General features: G+C 33.4%; 1 protein-coding gene across 4 annotated transcripts in view; it reads right to left on the reverse strand.

Annotated features, from left to right (window-relative positions):
* LOC141556645 (MAP/microtubule affinity-regulating kinase 3-like) overlaps positions 1-25,643 on the reverse strand; it is a 125,262-nt gene that overhangs the window by 14,281 nt on the left and 85,338 nt on the right. For all 4 annotated transcript variants that reach the window (XM_074291099.1, XM_074291098.1, XM_074291097.1 and 1 more), the window contains exons 7-14: positions 22,264-22,320; positions 21,484-21,720; positions 21,175-21,294; positions 19,470-19,569; positions 19,015-19,127; positions 18,373-18,526; positions 12,880-13,097; positions 10,759-10,862 (exon numbers count right to left, since the gene is read on the reverse strand). In XM_074291099.1, the coding sequence (XP_074147200.1) occupies positions 10,759-10,862; positions 12,880-13,097; positions 18,373-18,526; positions 19,015-19,127; positions 19,470-19,569; positions 21,175-21,294; positions 21,484-21,720; positions 22,264-22,320 (1,103 nt within the window). The remainder of the gene's footprint in view (positions 1-10,758; positions 10,863-12,879; positions 13,098-18,372; positions 18,527-19,014; positions 19,128-19,469; positions 19,570-21,174; positions 21,295-21,483; positions 21,721-22,263; positions 22,321-25,643) is intronic.

Below are 25,643 nucleotides of genomic sequence, written 5' to 3' on the forward strand. Positions count from 1 at the left end.
GTTTTCGATCTACCTGGTTTAGGTATCAGTACCATGTCTGTGTCATAGAAGGAATTTGGTAGGACTCCTTCAATCCCTATTTTTTCAAATAGTTTACATAGCATTGGAGTTAGTTGTTCTTTAAATGTTTGGTAGAATTCACCTGTAAATCCATCTGGTCCTGGGGACTTTTTCTTAGGAAGTTGGTTAATAGCTTGGTCTATTTCTTTTTCTGAGATGGGACTGTTTAGACTACTTACTTCTTCCTCTGTTAATCTGGGCAAGCTATATTTTTGAAGGTATTCTTCCATTTCATTTAAGTTATCGAATTTATTGGCATAAAGTTGAGCAAAGTAGCTCCTAACTATTGTTCTAATTTCCTCTTCATTAGTGGTGAGTTCACCCTTTTCATTTTCAAGACTATCAATTTGCTTTTTCTCTTTCCTTTTTTTAATCAGGTTTACTAAGGGTTTGTCTATTTTGTTGGTTTTTTCATAAAACCAACTCTTAGTTTTATTAATTAATTCAATAGTTTTTTTACTTTCAATTTTATTAATTTCACCTTTTATTTTTTGAATTTCAAGTTTTGTGTTTGTCTGGGGGTTTTTAATTTGTTCCTTTTCTAGCAATTTTAGTTGTAAACCCAATTCGTTGGCCCTCTCTTTCTCTATTTTATGCAGGTAGGCCTGTAGAGATATAAAACTTCCCCTAATTACTGCTTTGGCTGTATCCCACACATTTTGGTATGATGTCTCATTATTGTCATTTTCTTGGGTAAAGTTATTAATTATGTCTATGATTTGCTGTTTTACCCAATCATTCTTTAGTATAAGATTATTTAGTTTCCAATTATTTTTTGGTCTATTTTCCCCTGGCTTTTTATTAAATGTTATTTTGATTGCATTATGGTCTGAAAAGGATGCATTTACTATTTCTGCCTTACTGTATTTGATTTTGAGGTTTTTATGCCCTAGTATATGATCAATTTTTGTATAGGTTCCATGAACTGCTGAGAAGAAAGTATATTCCTTTCTGTCTCCATTTAGCTTTCGCCAAAGATCTATCATATCAAACTTTTCTAGTATTCTATTTACCTCTTTGACTTCTTTCTTATTTATTTTGTGGTTTGATTTATCTAATTCTGATAGTGCAAGGTTGAGATCTCCCGCTATTATAGTTTTGCTATCTATTTCCTCTTGCAGCTCTCTTAATTTCTCTTTTAAGAATTTAGATGCTGCACCACTTGGTGCATACATGTTTAATATTGATACTGCTTCACTATTGATGCTTCCCTTTAGCAGGATATAATGCCCTTCCTTATCTCTTTTAATTAGATCAATTTTTGTTTTTGCTTGATCTGAGATGAGGATGGCTACTCCTGCTTTTTTGGTTTTGCCTGAAGCATAATAGATTCTGCTCCACCCTTTTACTTTTAGTTTGAATGTCTCATCCTGTTTCAGGTGTGTTTCCTGTAAACAACATATAGTAGGATTCTGACTTTTAATCCAGTCTGCTAACTGCTTCCTCTTTATGAGGCAGTTTGCCCCATTCACATTTATGGTTAGAAGGACTAATTCTATATTGCTTGCCATCCTATTAACCCCTGCTTATGCTTTTCCCCTTTCCTTCCCTTTTACCCTCCTATCCAGTATTAAACTGGTAAACACCACTTGCTTTTCACAGCCCTCCCTTTTTAGGATCCCTCCCCCACCTTAAAGATCCTCCCCTTATTTTACCCCTTTTCCTCGAAATTACTGTATTCCCTTCCCCTTAGCTTACTCCTTCCCTTTCACTTTTCAATGAAGTGGAAGAAGTTTCACCATAAATCGAATATGTCTATTGTTACACGCTATGTTCATCTCCCTCCTTTCTTTCTCTCAGATATAATAGGTTACCTTTGCCTCTTCATGAGATGTAGTACCACCACTTTATACTTTTTTATGATATAATCTCCTTTCCACCTCTAGTTTCTAAGACAAATTGTACATATGTTCTTTACATATTTTTTTGACAGAAGTGTAGTTCTCAAGATTTCTTTTTACCTTTTTTAGAAGTCTCTTGAGTTCTGTATTTGAAGATCAAACCTCTTATGTAGGTCTGGTTTTTTCATCAAAAATAGATGGAATTCATTTATTTCGTTAAATGTCCATCTTCTTCCCTGGAAAACGATGCTCATTCTTGCTGGGTAAGTTATTCTTGGCTGCATACCAAGTTCCTTAGCTTTTCGGAATATCATGTTCCAGGCCCTGCGTTCTTTTAATGTGGATGCTGCTAGATCCTGTGTTATCCTTATTGTGGATCCTCCATATCTGAATTGTTTTTTTCTAGCAGCTTCCAATATCTTTTCCTTTGTCTGATGGTTCTTGAACTTGGCCACTATATTTCTTGGCGTTTTGATTTTAGGGTCCCTTTCAGTAGGTGATCGATGAATTTTCTCAATGTCTATTTTACCCTCTGTTTCCAAAACGTCTGGGCAGTTCTCTTTGATAATTTCCTCGAAAATGGTGTCCAAGCTCTTTTTTTCCTCCCATTTTTCAGGGAGTCCGATTATTCTCAAATTGTCTCTCCTGGATCTGTTTTCCAGGTCTGTTGTCTTTCTGGTAAGGTACTTGACAGTCTTTTCAATTGTTTCATTTCTCTGGTTTTGCTCGACTCCCTCTTGGTTTCTCCTTGAGTCATTCATTTCTACTTGTTCCAGTCTAATTTTCAATGATGTATTTTCTTCACTCACTTTTTTTATATCTCTTTGTAATTGTCCAATTGAGTTTTTATCTTCTATGGAATTTTTTTCCATTTTATCCATTTTATTTTTTAGAGAGCTGATTTCTTTTTCCAGCTCTCTAATCCTGTTTTCCTTGGAGTTGTTTACCTTTTCCAGCTCACTAATCCTGTTTTCCTTGGAGTTGTTTACCTTTTCCAGCTCACTAATCTTGTTTCTCAATGATTTGATTTCTTTATCCATTCTGTCTTTGAATGCATGGGATGACTTCTCCAGGCTCTCTTGCCAAGCTTCCCTTTCCTTTTCCCATTTCTCTTCCAGCTCTCTTGTGAGAGCCTTTTTGATTTCCTCTATGAGGTTCTTTTGTATTGAGGAGCAGCTTATATCCCTCCCAGGGGATACATCTGGGGACATTCTGTTCCTAGTCTCCTCAGCATTTGAAGTCTGCTCCCTCTCCACACAGAAGCTGTCAATGGTTAGAGCCCTTTTGAATTTTTTGTTCATTTTGTCAGAGTAGGAATCAAAGAAAACAAACTGACAAGAGAAACAATTGGTCTGTTTTGCGGGGGATAGGGCTGGATGTTATTAATGGGCTTCCTCTACAGACTGGGGGTAGGGCAGCAGAGAGTCACTAACAGAACAGCAATGACTGTACTGAGTCTGCGCTCTGAGGCTCTGAGAACGCACCGAGTCAGTCCAGGTGGGGGTTGGGGGTGGCCGGGCTCTGAGAGAAGCTGGCTTTCTGGGGTTTTAATCTTCACCTCCGGTGTTTACACCCTCTCTGCTGCTCCTGGCTTGCTGCCAAGACGGAGTATCCACACTGGGGCAAAAGCCCTTTCGCAGAAACGGCAGAGATCGTACTCCTCCCCCTCCGGTCTGAGCTGTGTGAGCTGCCTGTCTTGCTCTGGCTGTCTGCCCTCAGTCTGCGCCCAGTCTGATTGACCCTCCCCCGAACAAACACAGACCTTTTCTGGCGACTTTCAAGAATGTCTTCTCTTGGTGATAATTTGTGGATTTCTTTCTGGGTCAAGCATTAAGTCAGAGGCTTGTCATGAAGTAAGTTCTGAGAGAAAATGAGGAGCTCAAGCAGCTGTCTGCCTCCACGCTGCCATCTTGGCCGGAAGTCTCATTTTCTATTTCTTGCTACATTTTTTTCTGGTATTTACAAAGTCCTTATAAAAAATTCTTTGAGTCTGTTTATAGTTCTTATGGAATTTTACCCTCTCCTTTTGGAAAATCTCTAGATCTCATAAATTTTTTTTTTTAATTTTTTTATTATATATTTTTTATAATATTATCCCTTGTATTCATTTTTCCAAATTATCGCCTCCCTCCCTTTACTCCCTCCCCCCGATGACAGGCAATCCCATACATTTTACATGTGTTACAATATAACCTAGATACAATACATGTGTGTAAATACCATTTTCTTGTTGCACAATAAGCATTAGATTCCGAAGGTACATGTAACCTGGGCAGACAGATATTAGTGCTAACAATTTACATTCACTTCCCAGTGTTTCTTCTCTACCTCTGTCCATCATTGTAGATCTCATAATTTTTGATAATGGTTGCATGCCCATCAAAATTTAGTTTCTGAAATGGGACTTTCTTTTACTTCCTGCCATACAAAAGTATGGTTCGGGTAGTTGGACCTGCTTGTTTTTACCTGCTGTTACCTGAGTTCCCACACTGATCTCTATTCCAGGGTTCTAAACCTAACAAAACTTCAGGACCAAATGGATTTACTTGTGAATTATACTATTTAAATTACAAGTGACTTCAATACTCCATAAACTTTTGAAAACAAAAAAATAAAGCCAACCTAATTTTTGCTATGACATATAGTCTTAATACCTAAAATTAGAAAGTCAAAATAGAGAAAAAAAATTGCCAAAGTTCCCTAACGAATGTGAACGCAAAAGACTTAAAACAAAATACTACTAGCAAGATGATCAGAACGATAAACTACATATATCACACACTATGAATAAGCTCAATTTATATGAGGAATGCAGGGCTGGTTCAGTATTAGGAAAATAAGTATAACTGATCATATCAATGACAAAAACAATACCTATTCCTATTAAAATAATAAAAATACAAAAATAAATGAAAGTTTCCTTAAAATGCTAAGTAATATCTATCTAAAACTAAGAGCCATTATGATCTATAATGTGGATAAACTATAAGTTTTTCCAGTAAGATCAGGAGTAAAGTATGGATGTCCATTATTACCATTATTATTCAATATTGCACTATAAATATTAGCTATAACAAAAGAAGAATTTGAAGGAAAGAGGAAATATTAGTTTTTGCAAATTATATGATGATTTACTAGAGAGTTAACCAAAAAATTAATCAAAACAATTAATAACTTCAGCAAAGGTGCAGAATATAAAATAAGCCCACACAAATTACCAACAAAATCCATCAGGAAGAGAAATTACAATCAAGATAACTACAGGTAGCATAAAAATACATGTCCACTTGCCCAGACACACAGAGGAATTATATAGGCATAACTACAAAATTCTTCACATTCTTCACATGAATAAAGATTGATCTAAAATAATTAGAGAATTATTGTTTTTAATAGATAATGGATAATACTAAATATGACAATACTACTTAATTTACTTATTCAGTGACCCACCAATCAAATTATCAAAGAATTATTTAGAGCTAGAAAAAAATTACTGACTTCCTCTGGAAGAACAAAAGGTCAAAAATATCAAAGGAATTAATGGGGAAAAAAAAAAAAAAAGAGGATTAGCAGTAGCACCAGATCTCAAACTATACTACAAAGCTGTAATTATCAAAATAATTTGTTAAGTAAGAAATAGAGAGGTAGAGCAATGGAAAAGATAAATTACATAATCTATCAAGCAAATGAGCATAGTAACCTAATGTTTGACAAATCCAAAGATCTCAACTATTGTGTCAAGAGCTACTATTTAACAAACTGCTAGGAAAACTGGAAACTAGCCTGGTAAAAACTAGTCACAGACCAATACATTGTGAACAATGTACACCATAAGTTCAAAATGGGCGCATTTCAATGATTTCAATATAAAGGATGACTGATTGATTTATTCTAAACAGGAAAGAAATTATCTGTTAGATCTATGGAAAGGAAAAAAGATCATGACCAAACAAGAGATAGGAGATAACTTGGATGACTTAGATTATATACATTTAAAAAGTTCTATAAACAAAGTCAATGCAGCTAAAATGAGAAGAAAAGCAGGAAATTGTGAGGGGAAGATGAGAAGGAGAAGAATATGTGAAGAGCATTTCTCTGATAAAGGAGATGTAAATTTGTGAATTAGCCCAACCATTCTGGAAAGCAATTTGGAATTTTAATTACATTAGATCAAAAAGGTTTGGACAAACAAAATCAATGCAGTAAAGTTTATAGAAAGAAAGCAGAAAACTGGAGGGAAAATTTTAAAGAAAAATTTTCTGAGATACTTCATTTCTCAAATACATAGAGAACGGAGTCAAATTTATAAAAATAAGACATTCTCATATTGATAAATGGTCAAACGATATGAACAATTTTCAGATAAAAAAATTAAAGCTATTTATATAGTCAGATTAAAAAAATGCTCTAAATCACTACTGATTAAAGAAATACAAATTAAAACAACTCTCAGGTACCACCTTACAAGCAACTGATTGGATAAGATGACAGAAAAAGATAATGCTAAATTTTGGAGGGGATATGGGAAAACTAGGAAACTAATGCATTACTGGTGGAGTTGTGAAATGATCCAGCCCAAAGTGCTATAAAACTTTGTATGTTCTTTGATTCAACACTGGCACTATTGGATTTATATTCCAAAGCCTTTTTTTTTTTTTTTTTAAGGGAAAAGAATTTCAGTACAAAAAACATTTAATAATAGCTCTTTTTGTGATGACAAATAATTGAAATTAAGGGCATGCCCATTAACTGGGGAATGGCCAAACATATACCCCAAATGGTATATGATTATGATGGAGTATTATTGTGCTATAACAAATGATAAGCAGGATATGCTTTCAGAAAAACCTGGAAAGACTTACTTGAACTGATGCAGAGTGAAATGAGAATAACCAAGAAAACAAAGTACACAGTAATAGCAATGTTATTCAACGATTAACTATGAATGACTTAGTTATATTTAGCAATACAATGGTGTAAGAAAATTCCAAAGGCCTTACAATGAAAAATACTATTTCCTTCCAGAGAAAAAACTGATGGAATCTGAGTGTAGATTAAAGCATACTTTTTTCCTACTTTCTTTACTTTTCTTAGTGCTTTTCCTACCAATGGAGTATGGGAGGAGATGGTAGTGTAATGATGATGCAGGGAGAAAAAGGTCTTCATATGTGTGTTTTCTTTTATAACATGACTCGTAAAGGACTGAAACTCTGAGTAAGTACACTGGAATCAGACAACTGAGCACTTAAGGCTAATTATCAATTGGATGATACTCTACTAGCATATGCTTGGAAAATGGCCCTTTTCACTATTCTACGCTGGCTGGATCTTTTGGTGTATATAGATAATTGCAGGAGGGATTAGGGGGTGGAGTAAGACAAGTCAGAGTCACTTTGGCTGTGGATGAGGAGAAGGGAGGTCGTGGAGAGCTTGCATCAATTCCCTTCACTTCTCCTCCTAAAGACCAAGAATAAAGACCAAGGACTTTTGCTTATCCTGACTCCAGCTGATTCTAAAGCATCCAGGGTACTAACCTGGACTTCACAATGACTAATACAGAAATATGTTTTGCATGATAACACATGTATAACTTCTAAGCCTGTTCAAAGGAGGAGGAAGAATTGAAAGGTGGGAGTAAATTTGGAACCCCAAATTTTTTAATGTTAAAAACTGTACATGCAATTGGGGGAAAAAAAAGATTAAAAAGAAAAAAAGAAAAATAGCAAATTAGAACTATGTCCAAATTACATGCTGTTTAATTTAGACATGCTGTCTAAGAAAAAAGGTCCATATATGCAAAAAATTTTTATAGCAGCTCTTTGTATGTTGGCAAAGAATTGGAAACTTAGAGGATACCCATCAATTGGGGAAACAAGCCATGGCATATGAAAGTGATGGAATATTATTATGTTGAAAGAAATGATGAAGGTTGGTAATTTGGAAAAACCTGGGAGATCTATATTACCTGATGTAATGTGAAATAAGCAGAACCAGGAAAACAATCTGTTCAAAAAAAGCATTATTATCTTTATGATACTGTTTTTTGTGTTTTTTTTTTTTTTTGGTACTAACTCCAAAAGACTGATCAAAGACTCACTACAAATGACTCATGATTGAAGCATATGATATTTTTTCTCTTAAAAAAATTTTTTTTAAACATGGCTAATATCACCCTTCCCCCCAATTACGCTTATTTATAATAGGTTTTGTGTTTCTTTTCTTCTTGCTGGATAAGGGAGGGCAGAGGAGGCAAAGAATTTGGAACCAATACTTTGGAATCCAGGTATCCTGAAGAACCATCAGGAAGATAGTTTGTAAAAGTATAATCTCAAATTAAAGAATCTTTTGGAAAAATCAGAACTCAACAAAGTTCCAGCTTCAGAAAATTATGAATTCTAAAGCAGTCAGAGAACTCCTAAGATGATACCTCTACAATAGTCACTTTAAATGAGAAACAAACTATAAACTTCCATTCAATGTTTATCAATATTTTCTATAAGGTGACTTTTTTCTTTCTTTTTTCCCCCCCGAGGCTGGGGTTAAGTGACTTGCCCAGGGTCATACAGCTAGGAAGTGTTAAGTGTCTGAGATCAGATTTAAACTCACTTCCTCCTGAATTCAAGGCTGGTGCTCTATCCACTACACCACCTAGCTGCCCCAGGTGACTTTTTTCAAGTAAAAAACGTGAAGGATTTTCAGAATGAAATTTTAATAACAGAAAAAAATAAATTAGCAGGGAAACTGATTAATTAAAAACATATGTCAAAAGAATAGATAATTGAAATTGAGTGCATTCATGAGGTTCATGATATTTAGGCACATGCTTACATAGTGCTAAACAAAACTTTTCTGTCATGATAATAATGACAATAAAGAACAAACAGAATTTTTGGCCGCCACACTACCAATACTCTAACATGCTATTCTGTTCATCTCATTGTGGCTTAAAAGTATCTCTAATTCCTATAACACATTATAGGGAAGTATAAGCTTTTGTAAATTCTATCAACTGGAAAAACTTTCAGTATTGTCCCAACCACAGCCTGTCTGTGGGAGAACCTAGGAACTATTACAATATTGGTGCCAACAGGTGATGAATTTTTCAGTCATAGCAACTCAGGAAAGCTGCCTACTAAAGTTTGGAGGGATTGCTACGGGAAATAGTATATATTCTACACAAATGAAATGTCAACTTTTGAAATACTGATGTGAGTTTTTCATGATTAGAGATGCAGGATAGAGTCAGGGATAAAGAAAAAAAATAATTATATTTACAAGAGATTTGAAATATACAAGATGCATTTTTCCTTTGACTAGTCCATTAACCCTATAAACAAGAATAGTGTCTGAAAATTTGATATTTATTTTGGACTATTATTACTTCATATACTATAGCACTACAAATTCATTTTTACTTCCATGTTAATTCAACTAGTGTAAGATTTGGGGAATCAGTGCCTGATAGGAAGCTGATTAAAAGAACATAATGATAAAATATTTGTTTTAAGTACAGAGGAGAAAGAGTATTAGATTAAGATTTCAGTTATTGTTAAATTGCCTGGTTCTGGTATTAAGAAATTTACTGAGCCAGTTTTAAAAATGAAATAAAAATAACAGGCAAGTATGATTAATTAATTCCAGCAAAGAAGAACAAGCAAGAATGTAGTTAAACCTAAGAATTAGATATGATTGGAGAGAATTTATATAATAAAAAGGACCAAGTTATAGTGCACTGATAACAATTAACTAGGGATGGAAAGCTACATTATCTGGGTCATTTACTTGGCATCTTAGAAATAAACATTTCATTTTAATTAGACTTTTATGATTTCAATTTTGGTTTCTAAAATGAGTACTTGGTATGGTGGAAAATTTTTGTTCATCTCTTGGCAACTCTCTTCCAAATTGCTTTTTATATTAGTTCCTATTCTCACCCTTCTCAAAAATAAAATTTGTTTTTCTCACAAAAAAAAAAAGTTTAATTTATGTTCCTTTACTATTCATATTCACTCAGTTTGCATATCATATAAATTTTAGCGTTAAAAAATATCTGGAAGTTATTTTAATTGTGTATATTTGTCACTGTAAGAAGGGATTAACACTTTAAGGATAGGAATCTCTTTTTCTACAAGATATTCCCAAAGAAGTTAGAATAAAAAAGTGCCAAAGAGATGCTTATTCTCAATATTTTAAATCCTCAACATCCCATAAGAATTAAAAAAAAAAAAAAGATGCCTTGTTTCACTTTCAAAATGAAATCATTTCATTATATAATTTAAATAAGCATCAAAATACATGTATGTGGACTGAACATGCTCTCTCCAGTTGCTCTCTAGAACAAATTTAGTTTTGAATTGTGTATAGAAATAGAAGTGAGCATTGGTTTTGTTTCTTTTTATTTCTCTTGTTCACCTTTCAAAGTTTTCTGGCTAATTATCCTCATATTACCACAATTCACACTCACCTCTTAATTCTCTAACATGACCTAATAGTCATGTCCTGCATCAAATTCCTTACTCTTCTACTTGTGGCCTTTGTCACTACACTGCCTAATATAGTTGGAAATAAAAATGTTCTTCCTGCACCACAACCCAGTTTCTTTTTAATTAATTCATTTAGTTGGATTGTCTGCAATCTACTTTTTATAACTGATTGACTAACTATGAAAGGAATTTACAATTTTTTTTTTTTTTTGTGTTTTTGTGATTAAGTAAACTGATAGATTAGGAGGTTTTTTCCTTTAAAAATACCAATCACAACAAAGAAAGAAAAATACACACAAACACACAATGATTTTAGCAGAAAAACCATGAGACATTTATACTTCATTGACAATAGTTTAAAAGCTTCATACCTGTTTTCTTTGCCATTCTGAATTACTGAATGTCTATCTGCAGTAGTCCTTTCACTACAAACGTAAGTATTTCGTCGTGTCATCCCACCAGATGTTGAATTATTCTGAAAGTTAAGAAAAGCATTTGTTTTCTTACTAAGAAAAGCTCAATTTATTAATGTAGAGTTTATAAAAATAATTATTTCTGAAGAAATGATTGTTTTTCACTACAAGATGGTATATTCTCAAAAACATACTCCAAATACTACAGAATTATCTTTCTTAGATTTAATTGTTCAGTAGACAAAGTACAGCAGAAGAATAAATGAAAACTCAGGACTATTCTGAATCTTTAAAAAAAAAAAAATCAGGTAAAATACATTAAAAATAAAGCCAAAAAAATTCTGTAATGAGTTTTAAAATTACATATATTCAAAGATAATATAAAATCAAATATTTCTAAATAACTGGGAACCAGAGATTAGAGGGAAAATTCGAGATCACATAGTCCAATTCCCTCATTTTACACATCAGGAAACTGAGGACCAAAGAGGGCTCACATAATACTTTAGAATAGCATTACCATTGTTCCTTTATTGAACAATATTTGCTCATTATTATTACCCTCTTGAAAAATGCCCTCAATAATTTTCATACAGAACTTCCAAATCATCCCAGGTGTTACAATAAAATACAATTTGTAAAAGTCACAATCATCAATGAATACTCATGAATTACTGAAGAAAAGGAGGACAATGAAAAGGTAAATATAAGAATAAATGGACACTTCTTAAAAATAAAAACACTTTTCATCAAATAGTAAATAAGTGAGTTTTGAGTTGTTATCACCTTATCTGGTGTGAAGGCATGGAATATAACTTTCTAATGATTGAAAGATGAACAAAATAAATAAAAAGAAACAAAAACAATGCTCACTTTTATTTCTCTACAAAGAATTACATATGGAGAACTAACTATCACAGAAGCATTTTCAAGAGAAATGGGGAGTGTGAAAGAAGGCAGTTGGTAAGTGTAACTATGGCCGTTTCTTTAAGTCACTGCTTCTCTCTATGATGTATTTTCTGTATTTATAAAACGAGGGAATTGGAGTAGATATTCTCTAAGGAATCTTTCAACTAACTATAATAGTCAATGAAATGAGACTACCGATAAAATTAAAGTATTTAGTATACAAAGCTAGAGCTCTAAGGAGGTGGAAACAAAAGTTAACAAAACCAGGAAAAGGTCAGAATACACTTGTATGTACACATATGAGTATGACTTTACAAAATCAGCTAATTTGCTAGTCTTGTTCCCAGTAGGAAAAAAAATTGTCTAAAAACTCAAAAATAAGAGATATTTTGTGTTCCTTTCTTTAATAATCACCTTATTAGGCTTTTTGGAGCCATACTAGTAGTGGTATAGAAACATCAGTACGTGGTTCTATCGTTCTGTTATTGTTGTTCAAACATTCCTGTTGTGTCCAACTTTTTGGGACTCCATTTGGGATTTTCTTGGCCAAGGTACTAGGGTACATTGCCATTTTCCTTTTCCCGCTCATTTTACAGATGAAATAACTGAGGCAAACAGGATTAAATGATTTGTCTAGGTTCACACAGTTACTAAATATAGTTAATGTCCGAGGCCAGATTTGAACTCAGGGAGATAAATGAGTTTTCCTAATTTGAGGCTTAGACATTCTATTTACTTTGCCACCTAGCTGCCTCCAGGGTTACACAGTAAATCTGTTTGACAGCTTTTATAGGTTGTTAATTTCACTGAGTATCTTTTCCAAATGATGCATTTGGATTAGATGACCTCAAAGGACCCTTCTAAATTTAGAAATTTATATGCTTAGAAAAATCAATCCAGAAAGGCAAACTAATTTACAAAAGGTTACACATAAAGTATTAAAAATAGGATTTGAATCCACGGTTTATGACTAAATGCATACTTCTTTTTCACTATAGTACTACTCTGTTTCTGTAAGAGGTAAAGGTTAACTGTTATATTAAATGGGGAAAAAAAAGAAAAGAAAAAAAAAAAATTAATTCCTGGACAAAAACCTGAAAGTTCTAAACAGGTATTTAAACTCTCCTTACTAGAGAAAGAAAGCACTACTACTGAACAAGCATGACTTACACTAGGAATAGTGGCACTTTTCTTCCGTTCAGGAATATCTGCCTTATTTGGATTATTTGCATTACCCAGCATGGGACTAGCTGGTGCTAATCCCTTTCCTCCAACAGCACTACTGCTGGATTTCCTTGGCTGAATTCCTTCTTCTTTGAGGTCATTATCTGTAGTGCTGGTCTGACTCCTTTTGGGATATGCCACAACTGGAGGAATGGATGGTCCAGCTAAAATACAGAATTTTTGTTCAAATTAGAACAGATTTTTCTACTATTGACTTGTTGAAAATAAGAGTACTTAACAAGCAGGGCAAGAAAGTGCTATTTCAAAGGAAAAAAAAAAAAAAAAGATAATGCAGTAAAATCCTCTATGAAGTTCCCCGATAGACAATTTTTCCATAAATAAAATCTAAATTAGGTGGCATCTACTTGTTCATAATTTTCAATTTTCCTTAAAAGATCTCACAATTGAGAAGTTTCTGGAGCTGTCCTTTGGAAAACATCTTGGGAGGATGTTACTGTAGTCATAACAAATCAACTATCCTAATGCACGCAAAATCATGCAGAAGCAATGGGTTCACCTTGGAAATTTGCCTGAATTACATCCTTTTTTGTACAAGAGAGGCCTTCACCTTTTGGAACAGAACAGTATTACACAATTACAAAATGTTTCCTTCAAGTTGTCTTAGATTTTACCTTGAATTTAACAATGTAATGCAATGAAATTGTGTTTCACTAAAGCAGGAAAAGGCATCAAAAGAGCCAGTGCTCACTTAAGCAGTAGAAGAGAATTCAATTCAAATAATTTGGAAAATTAACCATTCTAATTTTATGGAGGTGAAAAATGAAAACATTATGACCATGTTTTAAAAGGCAATATGATAGTATTGGGCAAATTGGGTTCACACCCTGGGGTTTATTTCTTATTAGTTGTGAATATCTGGACAGTTATTCTAATTCTGAGGCTCAGATTCCTTACCTATAAAAATAGAGGATAGAGATAATGTCTTTTTTATGGTCTGTTTTAAGAAAAGTACTTTGTAATAACTCTTAGAGCACTACACAAATCTATAATATTCTAAATCAAGAATACCTGAGTTGAACTAAATGAATAAAAAAAGTTTTATTGAAAAAACATAATTAAATTTATTAGATCTGAAACAAAACCACCATTTAACCCTCCAGTAAAATACTGATAAAACTTAAAAAAAGTAGTTACTGGCAACACTGTTCTTAGCTATATGTCCTTTTCCATATCTGAAGATTCCTAACATAACTTTTTTTTCTTTTTTTGCTGAGGCAATTGGGGTTAATTGACTTGCCCACCAGGGTCACACAGCCAAGAAGTATTAAGTGACTGATGCCAGATTTGAACTCCTGAAGTCCTAACTTCAGGGCTGACACCAATTAGCTGTCCTAATGTAACTTTATCTAACTTTGAGGTAATTATTAATCGTTTCCCAAACTATGACATTTTTCATTTGGTAAAAAGTTAGCAAGATCTGGCTTCACTTAAGATTATGAATGGCAAAAATAAAACCACTAAAATTAATGCAAAAATTAGAAGCTAAGAGTAAAGTTTAGGTTGTAATCAATCAGCAAAAGTTTATACGTACCACCTTTTATAATAATATCTTTGATAATTTTAGCCACTGAATTACATTCATCACAAATATTTAATTAGAATTCAATATAAATTAGTATTTTAAGAAATGAGAATTTTCATTTCATACAAACTAAATATTTGTTTTTAGAAACCAGTATATGTAAGCTAACATAATTTAGTTTGGGGTCAAGAGAAAAGAAAAGACATTTGCCTGTGAGTACTCACTCAGGTATTAGGCTAGATGCACATTTTAAAATATAACTTTGTGCTAGATAAATTGTAAAAGGCATTTATCCTAAAAGCCTATACTTAGATTTTGGGTTATTTTTGTTTTTAAACTCACTCGGCTAAACTCCTCTGGACTGGATGCACTCCATGAAATCCCCAGGAATCTCATCATCCTGTGAGATTACATCAGCCTGGGTTTAAACATCATGAGTACTCTTACTACCTTCTGCCCTTTTGATTGAAAGGCTTTTTTTTCCCCCCTTTTCAGTTCTTCTTGTGGATTGTCTTCTCTCTTTTTTTTTTTTTTTTTGATTGTAAGCGCTTATAAGAAAGGACTTTCTTTTTCATATCTATATCCCTAGTTAATTTAGCACAATGCCTGGCACATAGCTGGTACCTAACATGTTTACTAACTGACTGCTTTCTTTCCAGCCTGAAAGCCAGAAATACCAGCACTACTAAAGGCCTACCCTCCTTTCTCAGCTTGTGAAACTCCTTGTGCTCTGGGAAGCAACTGTACAGAAGAACTGACTGAATTTTGTCAACTTTCTATTAAGTTTTTTTTTAAATTAAAAAAATGTATATATATATGATACTCCTTTTAGACTAGGTAGGATTATTGCTATAAAATTATATAATAAAAAATACAGATTAAAAAATTATCACGATGACAAGAAAGAATGATATATATGGGAAAAACACTGGACTATCACAAGGCCATAATTCAGGTTTTGCCATCAGATTTACTGTTGACCTTGGGAAGATCACTTCACTATTTTGCTATTTTTTTTCCCCCTTCTGAATAGCAAAGAGGTTATATCAGGAGATCTTCTAAGCTCTAATTCAATGGATTCTTAGATGCAAGAAACTGCCAGATGCTAGAAATACAAATGCCAATATAACACATACCATGCTCTCAAGATGCTTATGATTTGACGGGAGAAAAAATATGAATACATAAGTAACTATGATGTTACAAAGAGTGCAGCATAAGCAAAAATGCTATAAAAATTTGGGAGAGAGATAAATTTCACCTGTGAGCCAGGTTCAGTTAGGTTTGTAAAAAAGTTGATCAAGAAGTGATAGATATTGGGAGGTGTAACGGGAAACCATTTTTGTAACAGAGAATAGCCAAACCAAAACAAGGAGATTCAAAACAAGAATGGAACAAAAAACTGTCCTTTTTGGCTAAAATATATGTAAAATATATGAAAGAGGAGTGGTAGAAGATAAAGTTGAAAACTTAAAATTTGAGCAAGAAAGTTGTTGAGTCTTGAATGTGGCTCAGAAGTTTTATTTTAGTTGGTAAATAATCCTTCTCCCCCCCCCCCCCCCCGCTGGGGTTAAGTGACTTGCCCAGGATCACACAGCTAGGAAGTGTTAAGTGTCTGAGACCACATTTGAACTCGGGTCCTCCTGAATTCAGGGCTGGTGCTCTATCCACTGTGCCACTTAGCTGCCCCAGTTGGTAAATAATTTGAAATCGATGATATTCCATGATGAGGGGTAGGGAGAAGTAAGGTAAGGGAAAAGATTCAAAATTCCGATTCTGTAGTTCTGGCAAAGATTTAACTACAAGGGCCAAGAACCAGGAGAAAATGTTCAAATTTTTATAAAAAATGTTCATGTCCTTATAAGATGATGAGTAATATTTACATTGCATTTAGACAAATTGTATACACATTATAGTTTGACTTTTTTTTTTGAAAGGGGGGAAGGGAGATATTTTAATTAGTCCTGGAATACCCATACAATCATTTTTTCAGTATCATTAAAATTATAAATATATAGCATAATCAACTGCTTCTTTGCTTATAGGACATTTTTAGACATTATATAAAATCAACTTGAATATATTTGGTCCCTTCCTCTCAAGAGCTAAGACACTTTGAAAAAAGGCACATAAAAAGACAGTAATCTATATAGAAGACCAAAATATTAAACAAAAAATGCTTTTGTCAAATATAGTCTTCTGAACTCCAGTCTTGAATAACTAAGTATTGATAAGACATTTCAACTGAATATTCTGAAAGCACATCAAACTCACTGAGTCAAAACAGAAAACATCTTTGTCCCAAAATCCACTTTTCTAATCAACTTCCTCTTTTTAAAAAAATCCTTTTACAACCTGTAAAGCATGAACAAATCTTCATTTTCCCATATCACACATATCCAAACAATTGCAGTGTCTCTGCCATGTATCCTCTTCTTTCCACTGACAGCCAGTATTTTAACTTAGGACTTCATCACCTCTCATCTGTATGTGTGTACATAAATCTGTGTGTGTGTGTGTGTGTGTGTGTGTGTGTGTGTGTGTATCACCAGGTGATATACATGTACACTTATAAACACAATTATGAGATCACATAATATAACTATTATACACATAGCTTCCACCCCTAAAGGTATTTTTCTTTCCAAACCATTCTCTACACAGCGTCAAAAGTAACATTCCTAAAACATACCATGTTACTCCTCTGATCACGAACATCGTGACTCTCCATTTACCTCTAGGGCCAAATACAGCTCCACTGGTATTTAAGACTTTCGCAACTTGACTCCAACCTAGCTTTCTAGGCTTATTAAACATTACTTCTATTTACAAAGCCAAAGTGACCTTGCTATTCTTAACATAAAACATTTTATCTTCTCTCTCAGTTCCTCTGAAAAGTCATTCCTTATACTTAGGATCCTTAATTTCCTTCAAAGTCTAACTAAAATGCAACTTCCTTTATGAGGTCAATTCCTGATCATCTTGCTTTTCACAGAACTATTCGCTTTTCATTTTCCTTATGTCTATATATGTATTATGTAGCTACTATTTTCCTCAATGGAATGTAAGCTCCTTGAGGTCAGAAGAGTATCTCATTTAGGTTTTTATTTCACCAGTTCCTAGCACAGTGCCTTGTATACAGTAGTTGCTTTAAAAATGAAAGGAGATGGCTTTTGGAAGAGCTATTCATTAAACATTAAATCAGGAAGGAACAGCCATACATTTGACCTCTTAAATTTTATAGGGGGATTTCCTACATGATTAAGTGTATTTATGCAGAAGTCATCCAGACACATAAATAGCTGGGGAATTTAGAAACCTAAACTATGTAACTTGGGTTATAGAACTTCTATTATTCACATATGTCAAATATCTTAATTTCATCAGTGCAGTTGTTTTGTCTACTGATGAGATTTCAGTTCCCTTCAAAAATTAGAAAATAAGTGTTCCTGATTGGTGTGGCCAAAAAAAAGATGAGGATGGGTAGCCAACCTTATAATGACATGCCTTACAACTTGCATAGATTGACCAAATTTAAGACACTTCAGGTAATGGAACCTGAGCTTCAGTTGTATTGGGACTTATTAGAAAACATAGGAACTCACACCCAAAAAGGAAAAGGCACCTTGCTAGGTAGTGAGGTAAAATTTTTGTAGCATTTTGTATCACCACTGGTCATGATCAGTCTTCCTGTTTTAAAAGAAAAAGCAAAGAATATTCTTCATCCTATATCAGATTGCTTGCTGTCTTGGAGAGGGAGAAGGGAGATAGAAAAATTTGGAACACAAGGTGTTTGTAGAAATAAATGATGAAAACTATCTTTGCATGTATTTAGAAAAATAAAATACCATTAAAAAAAAAAAAAAAAAAGAATATTCCTCACTATTATCACTCACCATGATCGCTATATCGTCTTTGCTTCTGGCTTGAAGAAATGCTTCTTTGGACTTTGTGGTGAGGAGATTGTCCCGTGCTATTATTAAGATCACTGCTTGGCCTAACTTTAGCAAGTGAAAGATTGCTGCTGGAACTTGAATCACTAGCATCCAGCTAGGAAAAAATTGAAGGGAAAAAAAAAAAAAAAAAAAAACCAACAACAAACATACAAATACAAATGATTTATTAAAATATAAACTTGAACCTCGCATAATACAGCTCTTTTAGTTAGATGTTTAAATCATAGCTGAAAATTAAAATTACAGACATATTTATGTTGGTCATTCAAAGGTAAAAAAAGAAGGGTGTAATATACTTTTCCAAAATTTGCTGTCAAAAGCAGAAAATAAATACATTTGTTAAATATATATCATTCCCATAATCAGCGAATAAATGAAATTGTTTTTAAATATTAGTTATAGATATTTTACGAAAGAAAGATTAAGACAATGTTCAATGTTACGAGCTATTGCCTTAAAAAAGGTAACTAATTAAAGAGGAATAATAGGCATGGGATTTGAAATGACTATTATTTGCACATTTAAAAAATTACCAAACTAAAATAAAAATCACAATACATATCTTCAGCTTTCCTTTCTTACCTCTGATGATTTTCTGCCCAACAACAAATATGTGGCTGTGATTTCATCATATTTCATTTTACTAAGAGATTCTTGAATTTCTTCTTGTGAATATCCCATTCCCACCATAATAGCTAAAAGAAGGGGCAAGAAAATTTATATAATAAAATATTTTGTTTCAGGATAAAAACGTTCCCTTGACTTAAAAAGACTATACGTTTTCTTAAATGAATGCATATTTAACTAGTTATTCTAGTTAGATGTTGCTAATGCAGTTCACATATATTCCTGAATATCAGTGACATACAACATATCTATAAAGATATAATATAAATAAATATGCACCCCCCCCCCACCCACACCCACACCCACACCAAAAATCCTACCTTCAGATAATCATTCTGGAACTGCAGTCCATCCCCATACTCACACAAAGACAAAGATACAGACAGAGACACCAACTCAAATAAAATTACCTATTCTTTTCTGGTCTGAGATGTCTAGCTCTGGTTCTACAAATGGTTTAAGTTCATCTTCCTCATGCCCTGCATTGATCCACCTGTCCTTCATGATTTGCTACAAAAAAAGTGAACTACTGATTAGCATTCAAAAGGAGAAGAGTAAAAAACAAAAACAAAATTACAGTAACACTTCAATTACTTTATTATTCATAAGGTCTCTGAAATTCTAAAGTTCTATTTTCATTACATAAAACTCAAGAGGAAAATGCTTTATACTTTCTTAATCTGCCATTCTCTCAAAAGTATTCTGTGAAGGAAGCTCCAAAACCATCTGGCTTGACCAAGAATCTTATATACAACATATGCTCCAGACTTTGCCTTTGGGCTTCTGGGCTGGTAAAAAATACAACTTCCTAAGGTGGCCCATCCTACCTTCAAATGGCTTTAATTATTGGCTCTCTACTACCTTTGAAGCAAAGTAGAATGACAGTCTTTAGAAGAAGAAAGCTATCATACCTCCTTTATGTCTTCTACTCTAAGATAAACACTTTTGGTTTCTTTTGTTGCTTGTTACACGGATGATCTTTGCCATCTTGGCTATGCTCTCGTTTATCAATGCTTTCTCCAAAATATGTGTCCAGAAATGAAGATAATATACTAGATGAAGTATTACCCAGGGCTGAGTAAAGTGTGACCATTCCCGTGTAAGACTTATGCTTCTCTTAAAGCAGCCTTAAGAATTTGTTAGTTTGGGCTGGGGTGGGTTAATGTGGTCGTTGTTTTCTTTGCTTTTTTGTTGCTGTTCCCATATAATAAGGCTGACTCCCCCTGAGCTTGTAGTACACTAAACCCCCAGAGTTTTCAAATGTGTTACTAATTAACCATGAATACTACCTTTATTTTGTATTGCTGATTATTTTATAAAGTTGATATTTTCTTTAATCCAAATTTAAGACTAAATTTATCTCTATTAATTTGGTTTACTATATTTGATTTGATGTTCAAGCCTAGTGAGGATTTTTTTTCTGATTTTATCTGGGTTGGCTATTCCACCTGGCTGTCAATTTCAATGAGTATGGTATCTATACCTTTATCCAAGTTATTGATAAAAATATTAGATAGAATTAAATTCAAGGAAAAAAAAAATCCCTGGGATAATCTCCTGAAGATTGCTTTTATATAGTGGATACTGAGCCAGTAAAGAATCTTTAGGTCGAACCAGTTTATAATTCACCTAAACTGTACCAGTGTCTATTCTATATCTATTTAACTTGTCCACAAGAATAGTATGAAAGATTCTATTAACTTAGAAAAACAACAACACAAAAATCTAGGTAAATTTAGCAACAGTATTTCCTTGGTGCTATTAATTTGAGTTATCCCATCAAAAAAAGAAATGAAGTTAGTTTGGCATAACCTGATTTTGCTGTAGTCATGTGGCTTTTTGTGATTTCTACTTCCTTTCTTTAAATGTTTACTACCTATTACCTTAATATTTATAGAATATTGCAAAAAACTGAAGTCAAGCTCATTAGCTTATTATTTGCTAACTCAACTCTTCCCTTTTTGGAAAATCAGAATATATTTGCTTTTCTCTGGTCCTTTTAAATAACTCAAGTTGAAAGTCTTCAGAAATAAATTATTTTGGACAAGTTAAGTAAAGCTCTAAAAATATTACAAAGAACATTCATTTCCTATGTTTTTCATTTTGGCAAGTTACCTCTAGTGTGCCTCTTTTGGTTGGATTTAGCACCAGGAAACGTTTGAGGAGATTTTCACAATCTGTGGACATGTAGAAAGGAATTCTGTATTTCCCTCTTAATACTCTCTCTCTCAGTTCCTTTAGAGAAATCAGATTAAAAGAGTGGTAAATCAATGATTGGTTAAAAGGATAATACACTATTATAGTAATTCAATTTTACAATTATTTAGCTTATATAAACTTTTAAAAAAATTATTTTGGTGACATTTGGCAACATCACTAATTTTGATGAAATTTTCATAGTAAAAATGAAATTAATTTATATACCTTTAGGTTTTGTCCATCAAAAGGAAGAGAGCCACTCACAAGAGTGTAAAGAATAACACCCAGGCTCCAAACATCCACTTCAGGTCCATCGTATTTTTTTCCTTGGAAGAGTTCCGGAGCTGCATATGGAGGACTGCCACAAAATGTGTCCAGTTTATTTCCAACAGTAAATTCATTACTAAAACCAAAGTCTGCTATTTTAATGTTCATATCTGCATCAAGTAATAGATTTTCAGCCTAGAAGAAAAACATTGAGGAAAAATGAGAGTCTTAATAAATAAATAATACAATTACTGATAAGTAATTTAGAACTAGGTATTAATTTAGAATAAAGTCTTTTAGTGATGATCTGTAAATCAATAACAAATATCGATTAAATATATACTAGGTACTAGATATATAGAGAAAGAATTAGCCTCTCAATTCCTGACGGCTCTGCTTATGATGAAAAACAGGTATCTGAACAATGTTAACAATTTCACTAATAGGCAAGTCTTGTCAAAATAAAGTCAGGCAGTTGTTTATTGAGCTAGTATCAAATAATGACTACAAACTATATGATCACTACATAAAATGCTTAACATCATTTCTTTTTTTTTTTTTTTTGAAACACTAAAATGGCACTCATAATTATCAACACATAAATTAAATTTCTTATTTAAAACTAAAGTTTAAGTGGCAATTTACTTTTTATTAGCACAACTAGGAAAGATAATCAGTGTACCAATATATTTCACTCAAAGTCTCACTCAATAGCCAAATACTATTATTTTTACTTACTTTAAGATCCCTGTGAACAATATGCTTTTGGTGGCAGTACTGCACTGCTGATACTATCTGGATGGCAGAAGAAAAAAAAAAAGCTTGGTTAAATTATCACTGAAGATGAGATTAATAATTAACAAGTCAATACTTAAAAGTTTAAACATTATTACACCTTTGCAATTGGTATTTTGAAAACTTTACATAATATTAAACATATCACCGGATCTTAAAAAAAAAAAACAAACAAACAAACCAAAACAAAACATTTTTTATATGTTATTCTTTTGAGATATCTAAATCTAGGTCTAATTATATTAAATTTAACCTATTAGTCTTTAAGTTTTTCTCTCTACTACTATTCTCCTTACTCCTAAGTGAAGCATGTCATTTCTGGCTTTGTCCTTAAACTTCCAGTTCAATCTGAAGTGGCGATATCGGCTTGGAGAAAGTTTGTCTTATGATTCCAGTGATGACTCTACCAAGGCATACTTACTTCAATAACAACTAAAAATACTTATCTTTATATCTTTGAGTTTTTTCTCTTGTTTACTTTTGAGGCAATTAGGAGCTCAGTGATTTGCTCAGGGTAACACAGCTATAAGTGTCTTGAGAACAAATTTGAATTCAAGTCCTTCGGATTCTGGGACTGGTGCTCTTTTCTTTATATTTTTGTAAATGTTTCTTTAAGACAGGAAATGCAATCATTATACTGATTGCATAGATGAGAAAACTGAGGATCAGAGAAGTAAAGTGACTTACTTAAGGCTGGAGTCAAGTCTCCAAACAATTCTATGACAATGACATTAACTGAGATCTTTTGGGGGACCCTGAAGTAAACTGTGTCCCTTGAGGGGGAACTCTCAAACTCTGGAAAAAGCCTATGACTCCCAGTTAAGTGGTCTCATTCAATTGGAAATCTTGGTCAATCACCCTTGATGCCACAAACAATTCTGAGTGGCTCAAACTTCTAGTTAAGTACTCTCATTCAATTTTAAATTGAATTGAAAATCAGTCTCTTAGGAGTTGCCCTTCTCTCTTCCAGGCCAAAGATCAAAGCAAACCCCAATGTATATAGAGCTACATGACCATATACATTTTGCAGATGTTTTAACAGACCATTCCCACTGGTGAAGATATTTCTTCTTAATGTTAACCTCTGCTATATTCCTAACAGGACCTTTTGCCCACTAAAGAAATTTTTCTAGTAAGCTGGCTTCTCAGTCCCAAAAAATCCTTTTTTGCCACACAGATTTCAGGTTTGCAAATGCTTTCACAAGGGACCTGCGCCTCTAACCAGAGGGGATTGCTCAATCTCATAATCTACACCTCATCAACAAGTCTAGTATTCTTTAGACTAAATTTTTTTCTCTTCACTGATGCCTATAGTTTTCAGGCAGGTAGTTCTAAATTGCCTAAATCAGATTATCCACATTATTCCTAAACTGAGAATGAAATGACTCAATTGCTGGTTTTCATCTTGGTTATCACATGAACAATACTTATATTAAAAATAAATGATTATAAGTTATAACTATTATTAGAAAAATCACATCAACCAACATTTGTTGGCAAAACCAGTGATTTGGACAATTTGCTTTTAAAAATTGGATAAAATATACTTTTGTCTTTACTTATTGCTCATTGTATACCTTCCATTCCTAGAAAGTCATCCTTTATAATAATAAAGTATAAAATTGGGGTAAAAAGCAATCAAAACAAACCAATATACTGAAAAAAGATTAATGTTGAAGTTTCTGACCAAGCAGTAGGCAGACTGAATGAAAAAAAAAAAATCTAACATAAACCTGACATTTGTACAGATTAGATAATAAATAATTCTAATAAGAAACTATAAATAACTTCTTCCATTCCAAAACTGCACCCAACTCCCCTCACCTCTCAAAAAAAACCAAAAAAAAACAAAACCCCAAAACAAAAAAACAATAGGGAAGTCAGCAGTAAGCTTCAGTAAGGATTGAGACAAAGAGCCCAGGGATTACACTAGAAGGGGAAGTAGAGGGCGAACTGGTATAAGAAGATATCTTATAGAGGAAAATAGAAGATACTCCATAGTGTGAATTTCCATAGAAGGGTTCAGAGATTCCTAAAATTATCCTGACACATTATAGTGTACCCTGAAGATCCATCACTCTAAAACTAGGTACTCTAAGGTAAGACACAGCAAGAATGACCTCAATCAACCCCTAAAAACATATAGCCTAGGGATAAATCTAGCAGGGGCCACAAAGTTCCATTTAAGGAACCTAGAGAGTTAAGAAAGAGCAGGAGTTGAAATCTAGGCTGAGCCAAGTCAGTTGACCCATTTGTTATTAGTTTCCTCAACTACAAAATGGGAATAATAATCATATCTACTTCACACAGTTGTTGTGAAGATCAAATGAGATGGGATTTGTAAAAGAATTTAGTACAGGAAATTACTTATATATGCTAATTTCTTTCTCTCCTCCCCTTTCCTCAGTTTACTTTTGTTCCTGTTTCTTCCATTTATAATGCTATCATGTATTTTTTTCCACTTCTGCTTAATTCACTTTGTATCAATTCACATAAGTCTTCTCTAGTATTCTTCGTTATCATTTCTTATAGAGCAATAAGATTCCTATACATTCATGATCTATTATGATTTGCTCAGTCATTTCCCCATTCAATGTGTATTTACTTTGTTTCCAAATATTTACTTGAACAAAAAGTGAAGCTATAAATAATTTGGAATATGTGAGGTGGCTTATTTATTTATTTTTAAATCATTTACTTCTTTGAGCTGTATGCCTAGTAATGGCAGACTCTCTGGGTCAAAAGGGCATGGGTTGTTTAGTCACTCTTTTGGCCAAATTCTAACTGCTTTCCAGAATAGCTAGATTAAATTCACAACTCCACCAACAGAGCATTAGTATGTTACTTACTGAAGTGATGATGGAGTGCAAAAATTGAGGGTAAGAGATCCCCTCTGGTCAATGTATCTGCAGAAAAAACCCAAAGTGTGTGGCAAAAGGGGATTTATTTGCACTAAGAAAAAAGCTTTCTTAGTGGGCAAAGAATCGTGATAGGATAGTTTTGTGAAACATCTGGGTATACAGCTAGGTATATTGGGGCTGCTTTGATCTTTGGTCTCAAGTGGGGAGGGAGAGAAAAGGGGGCCCTATCACTGGATGAATCTGGGAGACTGATTTTCAATTCAATTCAATGAAATCCCTTATCTTGGGAGTTTCCTTTATGGACAAGAGGGTGTGCCCCTCCTAGGGGAGAGTTTGAGATCCCAATCACCTTTCCCCCACAGATTAAAGGAAACACAGTTCACATCAGGGGCTCTCCAGCCCTTGCCCACCAAAGATCTCAATTTATATCAGTGCAGTATAATTAAAAATACACTGGAACAG

This window comes from Sminthopsis crassicaudata, chromosome 2 (assembly GCF_048593235.1).
Source record: "Sminthopsis crassicaudata isolate SCR6 chromosome 2, ASM4859323v1, whole genome shotgun sequence".
Taxonomy (NCBI): Eukaryota; Metazoa; Chordata; class Mammalia; order Dasyuromorphia; family Dasyuridae; genus Sminthopsis; species Sminthopsis crassicaudata.